Source organism: Schistocerca nitens, chromosome 12 (assembly GCF_023898315.1).
Source record: "Schistocerca nitens isolate TAMUIC-IGC-003100 chromosome 12, iqSchNite1.1, whole genome shotgun sequence".
Classification (NCBI taxonomy): domain Eukaryota; kingdom Metazoa; phylum Arthropoda; class Insecta; order Orthoptera; family Acrididae; genus Schistocerca; species Schistocerca nitens.
Window position 1 is genome coordinate 11,938,189 of NC_064625.1, and position 12,743 is coordinate 11,950,931.

Consider the following 12,743-nt stretch of genomic DNA (forward strand, 5'->3'; position numbering starts at 1 on the left):
ACTACAAATACTATCTCCCACCCCCCACCATGGCATATGTCATCGTCAGACCAAAATTGTCATCATCTTCTTTTTGGCATCATATTTATGCAGTGTTGTTGTTGTTGTGGTCTTCAGTCCTGAGACTGGTTTGATGCAGCTCTCCATGCTACTCTATCCTGTGCAAGGTTCTTCATCTCCCAGTACCTACTGCTGCAACCTACATCCTTCTGAATCTGTTTAGTGTATTCATCTCTCGGTCTCCCTCTACGATTTTTACCCTCCGTGCTTCCCTCCAGTCTATTATTTAATACTGTCGGTGCTGGCCTCCTTAGGACCAGATTAGATTGTGGGTGCACCTCACCTTTCCATTCCTCCATTTTTTTTGATGAAAGGGGATGGGGAGATGTAACATTCAGACACGATATGGCAAAAAGCCATTTGTGCTGCTGTCAGTTAAAGATACACTGCAGCACTCTATACAATAGCTCGAGAACACAGGTACAAAAATTACTGTACATGCTTTCTTCGTTTTGAGCAGCAGCAGACCTGCCAAATGGCCCACAGTTGGAACCGTATGGTGTAACAATGCTCCCACTGCATATATATGCGAAAGTTCTGGTAGAATGTAAATAACTTATTTAAGAGCAAAGGAGGGCACTTGCCATATAGCAGAATCTTTGAATCATTGACAGGCACACACAAAAGAGAAAGAAAACTTGCAATCCTTTTTTGAGAGAGTGATGGGCAGGGAGATGTATCGGGGGTGCACAGCTAACGGCTCAGAGGGAGGTGGCCGGTGCGCCGGCTAGGAACGAGGAGTAGCAGGTGTACAGGCCGGGCACACGACGCACACTGAAGGTGACGTGGGGAGGCAGTGACAGGACAGAGGAAGAGGGAACTGCAGGGCGGAAGGTGTGTGGACAGTGAGTTCGTGGAGATCGAGGCCGGGAGCGAGGGCAACTCCCACCTCTGTCGTTCAGAAAAGCTGGTGTCGGAGAGGAATATCGTATCACTGAACTGTCCTTCAGACCGTTCGAGCAACAGGCAATTTCTCGCACCGTCGAGATAGAGATATTACAGTAGCCTATTTCTCTGGAAACATATGGGAAAGGAAGTTATTTATGAAACTGTAAGTAAGTTCGAGAAAATCACTAGGAACCTGTTCCGAGACCGACTGTGAGGCCGGACTGTAGCAACGTCCGCACGGGGCAGACACCCGAACGTAGGTTGATGTTGGATGTGGGACAGTGGGATATCGATGTCCCCCTCTCCTTCAGCAGAGTGATTTCTTCAGGTTTCAGCAGGACTCCGTGGGCCATCACCGTCTGCAAATGCGACAAACACCACTCAGCTAAATCGCACAAATAAGAAACAATTTTGTTAGGAGGTGAGCAGCCACAGAGTCTCAGATTAGTACACGTATTGTGTCTAAATGTGCAGAAAAATGAGAAAGGATTTGGGCAGGACCAGTGTACTCTGTTACTGTAGAGAAGTTACTGGATGTGTACTGACTTAACTTTTATTCATTCCAGATTGCTTGCACTTCCAACTGTCAAACTGCTAAGCAATAAATAAGACTACAAATTTTACTTTCACAGCACAATCAAGAGAAACTGAAACACAGTGTATTTATCTAATTTTTTAAACTTTACATTACATGGAAATATGTATAATACAGTAACAATGAGACTGAAGAAAATATATTGAACACAAATGATGCAAATTCAGTGTTTTGAATGTTTTCTACGGGTAGAAAGTGGCCTGTAGCAAATGAGTTGAATAAACGTTAGCACTAGTAAGTGGACAAAATACAACTGTTGAAATTTGTGTTTTGGATTTATCTATCCTTTCCCAAAGGCAAAAAGTGATTGGACTTATCAGCAAAGCCCCAACAAAAAGAATTAGGAGACACTGATGATAAAACCATGTCATGTTACAATGAAGAATGGGCTCATAAAATATACAGATAGAATGACATACTTAAAAATTAAAAGAAAAAGAACATTTCTTTAAATAAATTCTGTAAGAAATTTATGAGTAACAGTGCAAAGGCTTAGAAAACTGAAATGATAAATGTGTATTACTGAGCTCAATATGTGTACAAATTCAAAGATACTGCACTGTGAAAATAAAATTGAGCAGTTTTTTTCAACACATAGAACAAGAATAAGAAAGGTCGACTGGCAGATCTAGTGGTGTCGCAGCCCACTGTGCATTCACCTACTCACACATTTTCGTAGTGTGCCTCTAAGGACCTTAGGTGATAGAGATCTGTCAGAGATGTGGCTCGAACTGAGGAATGCAGAGAAGTAGCAGTTACAAACTGATTATATACTGCACTAAATGCTGTTTACCAAATTTTGTGTTACGAAATGGGCATTCACTTTACTATGCTGACCACTGCTATTTATATACTAGTGAACACTTTACGTATATGTATGTGGGTGGAAACACCAATGGAATATTTTCATATCTACTGCAAGAGAGATGGTGTATTTTACTTGAGATAATATGCCCTGTTACACTTCAGATTTATAATTCTAGAATTGAAATATTTAGATAATTTATACAAGTGGAAAAAAGTGCCGCTTTTGATTAATTTTCGTATTTCTAAAGATCCCAAATCACCTGTCTTGTGCTGAAGGTAAACTGTTAAAGAGCTTCTTACCTGAATATGGAATTCATCTTCGAACCTTAGTCAAGCATGCAAATGCTTCATAAAAACTATTTTTGTTTTGTGTGTTGCCGTTATATATTTCACAGTCAATACAAACATCCAAATTATTAGCAATTTATCAACTTTACACAATATTTCTAGTTTTCAGTCTTATCACATTACTCCAAAGTTTACTACGTCTAAGAGAATGTAACTTATCTAGGATTTTGGCCCGAAGATCGATAACCCGACCGATGACTGTAAGTGCAAATACGGCTAAACAGAGTTTTTCATATGTATGTTGAAGTGCTGAGTACATTCAAATTGTATCCTCTTAGAAATAACAGCAATTTTACACAAATTCGAGCAGAGGTTTCTGCTTCTTACACGAGGCATCAAACTATCTCCTCATGATCGACTAATATTCAGACAACTTTTCTGAATGACAAACCTGCTGAATAATATTTCCTTATACAGGGTGTATCAAAAAGGATGGCACAAACTTACATGGCTAAAAGTACACAATAATAACATGGGCTCTAAAATGCGTAACTTAAGAGCTATGAGATATTCTTGATTTTCAATATTGTGAAACAAATCTCTTCTGCTGCAAGCTCTTTGCTTTCCATATTTTGGGAACTGGTAGCATGGACAAAAATAAGAAAAAAATGTCCAGTAAACATCTACTCTAAAATGCACACCTCAACAGCTATGAGCACCTGTTCATCTTCGGTACTTTGGAACACAACTCTTCTAATGAACAAGTGCTCATAACTTTTAAGGTATGCATTTTAGAGCACATGTTTACTGGACATTTTTTCTTGTTTTGGTCCATACTACCACTTCCCAAAATATGGAAAGCAAAGAGCTTGCAGTAAAAGAGATTTGTTTCTCAATATTTAAAAATGAAGAGTATCTCATAGCTCTTAGGGTATGCATTATAGAGCCCATTTTTACTTGACATTTGTGCTTTTATTATTGTGTATTTTTAGCCTTGTCAGTTTGCGACATTGTTTTTGATACTACCTGTATACAGTGTAGATGACACTACTCTTACTTTCTTCAGACGGCGTGGCTGAAATGCTAATCATCTGCATCGAGCACGTAGTACATTTGCCTCTGTACATCTACATTTACACGGATATTCTGCACATCACACGTTAAGTGCCTGGCAGAGAGTTCACTGAACGACCTTCACAATAATTCTCTATTATTCCACTCTCGAACAGTGCACGGAAAAAACTAACACCTACATCTTTCCGTGTGAGCTCCGATTTCCCTTATTTTATTACAAATGATCATTTCTCCCTATGTAGGTCAGCATTAACAAAATATTTTTGCATTTGGAAGATAAAGTTGGCGATCGGAATTTTGTGAGAAGATTCCACTGCAGTGAAAAATTCCTTTGTTTTAAAGGTGTCCGTCCCAAATCCTGTTTCACATCTGTGACACACTCTCCATTATTTCACGGTAATACAAAACATGCTGCTCTTCGTTGAACTTTCTCAATGTACTCCACTAGTCCTGTCTCCTATCTGATAAGGATCCCAGACAGCGCAGCAGTATTCCGAAAGAGGACGGACAAGCGTAGTCTAGGCAGTCTCTCTAGTAGATCTGTCACATTTTGAAGTGTTCTGCCCATAAAACACAGTCTTCGGTTTGCCTTCCCCACAACATTTTCTGCACGGTATTTCTAATTTTAATTCCTAGGTATTTAGTTGAATTTACAGATTAGGCCGATTTATCGTGTAACTGAAGTTTAACGGTTACCTTCAGCACTCGTGTGGATGACCTTGTACTTTTCATTATTTAGGGTCAATCACCAATTTTCTCACCATTCAGATATCTTTTCTAAATCATTTTACAGTTTCTTTTGATCTTCTGGCGGTTCTACTAGACAATAAACGACAACATCGTCTGCAAACAAACTAAGACAGCTGCTCAGATTGTCTCCTAAACTGTTTATACAGATAAGGAACAGCAGGAGGCCTATAACACTACCTCGGCAAATGCCAATCACTTCTGTTTTACTCGATGACTTTTCATCAGTTACTGTTGACTGTGCCCTCTGACAGGAAACACACAGTAGCCTGTTGTGTGGAAGACAGACATTCAACTCCTGGTACTGCCAGGGATTTTTTGCTCGGGGGAGAAATGAATCGAGGTGCACTTAACCTCGTGAGGCCAACCGAGAAGTTACTCGGGTCATTATTAGCAGTTCAGAGGTCAACAAACCTGATGACAACTGGGAGAGCAGTGTGCTGACCACGTGCCCCTCCACACTGCATCAAATGACACCACTGACAGAGGACGAGACCACAGTTTCGTCCAAAGATCGAGGTGCCGCACCAGATTTAGCGACACGCGTCGATAACACAGACATTAGTGACGTCTCGGCAATCTGCAACGACGAGTAGGAGGCCCTCCCGGAGGCACGTCGTCTCTCTCGGCACAGCAGCACCGTCACACAGAGGTCGATACAGACTCGCTCTACCCATTTCGTGACCTCCGACAGAGCACTCGATGTCACCTAATTCGGACACCGGTGCTATTCGAATCTCAGAGGGAACTGTGCTTTAATAAATGTCGAACTTGTACTTTGAGAGAAGAGCTCACAATTGTGTGCACCAAGTGACGCTTTACTGTTCGAAGACAGTCGTAAATATTTGACTCGTTCCTGTGGCAACGGATTGTATAAAGTTAAGTAAATCTTTGTATCGTTCGTGTAATAAAGTGAACAAGTGTTTCATAAGTTTTAGTTCCAATCAGCCATCTCCCAGTGCAATCAGAGAACCCACAGTGATGACCGCACAATTTTAGTCTCGTCAGGTCGTAACAAACACGGCAGCTGACTAGCCCGTCTTGGGCTAGAAAGCAGAACTTTACCTTACGTAGTAGATTTGATATTTGTTACGAGCTGCCTCCACGGTGTCACAATTTTAATGGCTATCAGTGCATGTTTCAGTCAGAGTTCAAGATTTAACTTTTATTCTCTTCATCTAAAACCCAGATTGTTGATCTATACAGAATCCGGATCGAGGCGAAAGCACATACGAAACTTAAATGTATTTAGAAAAATGAACAAATACGTGACGTCCGATACTCACCTTGCTTGTCAGTAAACCTGCCTTATCGTACACTTCGGCATAGTTCGCACAGTTGGGATACATTTCTGCAACTGTCTGCACCTCACCCTCATTTTCTGATATGTGCGACTGTTGAAAGACACGAGCAAAACCTTAATAACAACATTTTATACACAATGTGCAATATACATTTAATATTTTTTAATCATTCAGGATTAATTTATCCTGTAAGCAGCACTGGATCTATCCACTCTCATTTTTTCTGATTAGCAGCATAAAATTATTTCTCAATAGTAATTCAAATATCTCTGGGCACATTACTTTTTTACAGTAGATGTTGCCCTCAAAAGGGAGACATCTTGGTCCCACATCTAGATTGGCATATATATTAATCGGTCAAGGCAATAGATTATGACCAGTGACACTCAAGTCAGGTAGATGTACTTTTCACTGTTAAGTTACTTTCATAATAAACACACCCTTGAGAGTCAAGCACTGTTTGTTACGAAATGTCAAGGAATATTATAATAGTAAATTTGTTTATGATAACACCTCCAATACAATTTTTACATTGCACACACGAACTTTTTTAGTTTCTTAATGGGACATTTTGGTGTATTCATCACACAGAGCTGATCTCAAATTTCACTTAGAACATAAATATTTTACTGTAATTAAATTTCCTAAATAAGAAGAAACAAAAAAAGCAAAATTAATATCATAATAACAACAGTACGGTACATAATCAGTGCTAAATGAAATGACAAGAATGAATCAAAGAAGCAGAGATATTCATTCATTCATTCATTCATTGTATTCCATTGATCCCATCAACAAAGAGAACTTTCAAGGATGTGATACAACTTAGATATAAATTACCAAATGACAAGCAACTTTTAGAAATTTAGTCTATACATCGTATTAATGTTAACTAACATAATACTAATACTATGTATGCTAAAAGTATCCTTGTAAATTACAAGGCAAGCTACTTTTCTGGCAAGTATTCCTGCGTCTTTAATTATGTGAAATAATTGCTATTTCTCTTCTATTGGTAGCTTAATATTTAGTTAACTATACTCATACTTCTCGAAGAAAGTACTTATCTATATCTGCAACATCAGAGGCCTATTTACAAATCTTTTGTTACTTGTTATGTACATTTGCAATGAACTTTGCTAAATTTGCATCTACATACATACAACCGCAAGCCGCCATACAGTGCAAGGTGATGGATACCCTGTACCACTGCTAATCATCCCATTTCCTGTTCCATACTGAAATCGAAGGAAATGACTATCTACATGCTGGTTTCTCTTACCTGGCTTTCACGATCCTTATATGAGGTGGTCACAGTAAGATTGTTCTGGAAGTGGTCACAAATGCCCGTTTTCTAAACTTTCTCAATAGTGTTTCACAAAAAGAAACTCTTCTTCCGTACAGGTATTCCCAATTGAGTTCAAGAAGCATTTAAGTAATACTCGTGCATGCTCACAATTTGTGAGTCCAGCTGGCACAATATAGGGGCCCAGAGATATATATATCCTCCCCCCCCCCCCCCCCCTGTGTACTTCAATATCCCACTTCTCTCCACAATGAGCTTGTTTAAAGTTCAGAGTTCAGCTATCTGTGTCTTTACAGCCTCTGATCATGTCTGAGCCATCGGAAGACAAAACATTAAGCAGAGAAATGTGCCATGGACCATGGCTTAAGCCCCATAAAACATAAACATAAATCACTGAGGGAAACCACAAACAATTCCTGATAATGCCTTGTCTCTAGATTGCTTTTGCTAGTTTATGGGCAAGTATATTGTTGATGTTTCATAAACTGTGCCCACTGTTGTCATTCCATGAAGCTTTCAAATCAGGGATGTAAATAATGTTTCAAACTCCGAGGGCAATGTGCACAGAATAAACACCTTTTCAATTACACTGTCCTTCAACCACTGCTTTATTTTTATTCTGCTGAAATCAAGGACTGTTGACTTTTATGATCTACAACGTAGCAAGGCGTTGTCATTAATATAGATACATTTTGGTCAAAGAATATCACGAACTATAAAAGATAGCCGACAAGTTTTGCACTGGAATGTGTTCGAGCAATGTGCGCATCATCTATGCTGCACTGCTGGAAAGAATGTGCAGGCCCATTATCTACTGCACAGCTCTGATTCTCAGCCAGACAGTGAACAGGATCTGACACACAGAAACAATATAAAGGCGACACCATTTCAATAAGTAAGAGGCCCAAGTAAAAGAATTCGTTCCAGTAAATTAGCAGTTTTTGTTGTACACCAAGGACAGGGACCACACCAAGTTCAAAAGATCTTATCAATATGAATAAATGTCTCAATAACAGTTGCCGAGTCAACTTCTTTTCCTACTACTGCAGCAAACTTGCCCGAAGAGGTACTTCAAGGAGGTATGCACATTGTCTGTGCATCATTACATAGTCAGACATAAAACCTCATTTGTTTTCACACTTAGTCAAGTTTTGAACTATTTGCTTTCAAACTGTCACGATTATGAAACATCTGTCACAGTAGCTTTCATACATTTCACATGAAGGATCCTTTTCCCCTCTCCTCAAATTCTGGTTTGCTTGTGTAGTAAAATGGCTGTATAGCAATGAACAAGGTAGATCTTGCAAGTTGTCAAAGAACCCTGTTCTAAGGCTTCAATTCAGATGCTTCTCAGCACAATGGTGCTATAGACATTTCAATTCATGTTGCAAAGCATGGTAGTTCAAAATCAGGATTCGAGGGCGACTTATTCTCGAGTACTGCTCGAGTGTACGGGATCCGTACCGAGTCGGATCGAAGAAAGACGTCGAAGCAATTCAGAGGCGCGCTGCTCGATTTGTTACCGGTAGGTTTGAACGATGTGTAAGTGTTACGGAGATGCTTCGGGAACTCAAATGGGAATCCCTGGAGGGAAGACGACATTTTTCTCGTCGAGAAACATAACTGAGAAAATTTAGAGAACTGGGATTTGAAGCTGACTGCTGAACAATTCTTCTGCCACTGACATGCACTGTGTGTAAGTACCACAAAGATAAGGTATGAGAAATTAGGGCTCATATGAAGGCATGTGGATAGTCATTTTTCCCTCGTTTTATTTGTGAGAGGAACAGGAAAGGAAATGACAAGTAGTGGTACACCACGCACCTTACGCTGGCTTGCAGAGCACCTATGTATATGTATATGTATATGTATATGTAGATGTGCTCCAGAAAAGCCAAACTTGTATAGGTAGCACTGTGCATACAATGCTTTGCTCCATTTTACAGTAACAAGCGTCGGATGCACCTTCCTCGAAAATGACACATTTTGATTATTTATTTTAGACCACTAAAATTTTTGCTACCAGTGAAACAATTATGCTGAAAATGTTCAGATTTGTTTTCGAGCCAAACCTTTACGGACACCTGCTTAATACTCCATTGTCAGATCACCATACGTGGTGTCTCTTCTGAGAGTCGTCACGCACATTTTCTGTGGTGTTTCAGCAGGTATTTGGAATTTTCTTTTTGCAACACATAACTGGAGTCAGCCCAAGCAAATGCTGCTCATCACGTGTTTCCTGCGACACCCGGCATCAGTGGAAAGCGTTGGTTTGTTTTCTGTTGCAAACAAAATGATTTTTAAATTGGAATTTTATGCACATATTCGATAGAGCAGTCCCAGGTTAGTCCAGTGCTATACTCGTTTTATCAATACAAATTAACAGGGACAGTAAAACCAAAAATAAATAGAAATCCAGCAGCGACTCAGTAGTGGTATGTGCTAGGCCATAGCAGGCAGTGCCGTCGCTCCAGGAGTACTGGTTACTCATCGAGTTTTACTGTACCTGTTAATACGTATCAATGAAATGAATACCACACTAGACTAATCTGCGATCGTCTCTCAAATGGTCACATAAAATTCCACTTTAAAAATCAATTTGTTTGCTTGCAACAGGAAAAAATAAATTATTCTTTCTGTCAACAATGGGCACCACATGAAAGATTTGAGGAGCAGTATTTGTTTGGGGTGACTCCAGCTACACTATGCAAAAATGAAATTGCAAATATCTGCCAAAACAACAGAGAAAATACACAAGGACTCTTAAGAGATACACACTGTGTGTTTATATATCCGTGTGTGTGTGTGTGTGTTTGGAATTAAAATCAGCTACAGCTTCTTGTATACACAAATCCAGAAAATGGTTCAAATGGCTCTGAGCACTATGGGACTTAACTGCTAAGATCATTAGTCCCCTAGAACTTAGAACTACTTAAACCTAACTAACCTAAGGACATCACACACATCCATGCCCGAGGTAGGATTCGAACCTGCGACCGTAGCGGTCACACGGTTCCAGACTGAAGCGCCTAGAACTGCTCGGCCACTCCATCCGGCATACACAAATCCAAAGACAGACTAACCACAAGTAGTCTGATACAGTGTTCACCCTTAGGATTCTGATCGACTTTTTGCAAAAAAAAATTATATATGTGTAACTACAAATCTAGTAATAAATGTGTGTCTTTCAACAAAAGCATTGACAAATCCTTACCTGTACATGAAGATTATTCCGCTGAGCCAACTTCCCAAGCTTCGTCATGAGTTCCATATCACAGCTAATGGCAAATCGTGGTGTAATGACTGGCTTTACCAAATCACACTGAAAAAGATGAAAAATTTTGTTGCTTAGTTTTCAAACAAGAACCCAAAAAATGATAAGAACAAGAAATGATAGGACCATGTGTACATATGTACCCAGAGTTGTTCTTTGATTGCAAGAAAATTATACACCAAGTGGATTTTGTGGTCTTAACAAAGACTCTAAGGGAAGTGTGAGTGCGTAGCATAATGCCATAAGAAAAATGAAATGACATTTCACTGAATACGGTTCCAGTTATCAGAAGGTACATGACTGAGGTAATTACAGTATTACATATATAAAATGAAATGTGGGGTTATTGTTTTCAATCTCTCCATATGAAGCAAGTGGGGCATAAAAGCGGTTTCTTGATGTATATTGTACCACAACCACAATGCACAAAATGATAAAAAGTGTGAAAGCTGAAGATATGTGTAAACTCCCTGAACTCAAACCCAGAATCTCGCCTTCACAGCTTTGCTTCCTCCGGTTCCTCTTTGCCACTATTCTTTCTACAATAAACGAACCTGCAAAAAGAAAATTAATGTACTCCCCTCATCACATGAATTAATCTCACCTATACACAGGTGGAAGTTATTTTCTGAGCACAGTCATAATTAGCACATCATATCTTTGGAAACCAGTCTTACTGTCCCAACTGCAACGGACACAGCAATGTGAGCAGAAAGAAGTATAAAAATTAAACTAACAGTAAGGGAGTGCAAAAAATCACGATAAGATAGAAAATTAGGTAAGAATGAAACGGAACGATAAAATAGATGAGAGTGCGACGGCAAAATGTGTCGGCACTGGTAAGAGGGAAGACAGAACAGACTGCACGACAGTTCCGATCGGTAAGCAGTTCGCTCAATATACTTTCCTATTTATATTCTATGCTGCTGAGTCTTTAAATGTTTTAGTTCAGACATAATTGTGATTCATCAGTGGAATGAAATTCATCAAACCGAAATCATTTGTGCCAACAGATTATCTATGAAATACAAGGACATGAACATGTTCATACATGTAAAAATTTGTAGCAAACTGAAATTCCACCTCTTAACTCCTTTTTGCTGGTTTGTGGATTAGGGGGATCTTACAATTTGATACTGTCTCTCATCAACCCAAAAGCGCTCGGTACATCGTTTTACCGTAACTTGCAAGAAATTGTGGTTCTGACAAATACAGCACTCCAAAAGCATTCGCTCAAAAATCTGTGAAATAAATACTAACCAGTGAAGCCCAGCTCTTTAAAGAATCTAATTCCCATGTATGAAACAGCTTCTGATTACTTTACAAATGAGTTAATGTGTTAAATAAATGATATGAAGTGCTGGGTACTCCCCAGGATGATAACATTATGGGTAATTTCCAATCACTTTTAAAGCAAAATCTAATTTTTCAAGTATCTCATGTTTATGACGTCGTATCTCCTGAACCGTATGTCAATATAGTGATGTAATATTGCAGGTACATTCAGTGCTGTATGTGGACAATGTCTGCAAAAGTATTGTGAGTGCAGTTAGTAGTAAAGATGTAATAAATTAAAAGTTATGCCTGATGCTGGATGAACAGCAAAAATGTAGTGTGGAATAAATTTTTTCCCTTGCATCATCGTGTGTGTGTGTCTGTGTGGGGGGGGGGGGGGGGGCAGCACGCGTTTTCAACTAGACAAAGTTTTGCAAAGGTTTGAAATTGTATTGTAAAAGAAAAAATGATCCAATTTTTTTTAATGAATCCAACTTTGGCAGCACAGAAAGGGATGAAATATGCAGCTATAAAACTGTTTGACACACACAAACACACACACACACACACACACACACACACACACACACACACACTAGGGTGTCTCAAGATATAATGGGGATTTTTTTTCATGAAATCGAAAATGCATACCCTCTATTTTTTTTTCTACTTGACCTTAATAACTCTCATACTAAATATTATTACAATTAAATTATTATAACACGTGCCAACTTGATGCTAAACATGAGACTTGAAAACTTTTTCTATGTGGGAATGGAAGGATTCTGAACCTTAACAATTGTTTGGTAAATAAAACATCAAATTGCCCAAATCGTGTTTATTACATGTAAAAACATTAGTCTCTAAATTTTCGTTTCAAAGTTTGTTTTCTACAATCAGGATAAATCATTTGGTGTTCTTGTATGCAACATAACAAAAATTGTTTTTGTTCCTCCTCAACTGAGATTAAACCATGAAAGTCTTGCATCAACTTGACCGCTGTTTCAGCTGTATCATTCACTGCTCTCAGCGCTGAAACCTTCTTTCTGGTTTCTTGAAAGGAAGCATTGTTTGACCACATGGCAGGACATTCGTGGAGAAAACTGTCATCAGTTTTAAGACAAT

At 39.0% G+C, this 12,743-nt stretch overlaps 1 protein-coding gene across 3 annotated transcripts in view; it reads right to left on the reverse strand.

Moving 5' to 3' along the window:
• LOC126214869 (guanine deaminase) overlaps positions 1-12,743 on the reverse strand; it is a 121,772-nt gene that overhangs the window by 12,511 nt on the left and 96,518 nt on the right. For all 3 annotated transcript variants that reach the window (XM_049941514.1, XM_049941515.1, XM_049941516.1), the window contains exons 5-7: positions 10,284-10,391; positions 5,746-5,853; positions 1,142-1,307 (exon numbers count right to left, since the gene is read on the reverse strand). In XM_049941514.1, the coding sequence (XP_049797471.1) occupies positions 1,142-1,307; positions 5,746-5,853; positions 10,284-10,391 (382 nt within the window). The remainder of the gene's footprint in view (positions 1-1,141; positions 1,308-5,745; positions 5,854-10,283; positions 10,392-12,743) is intronic.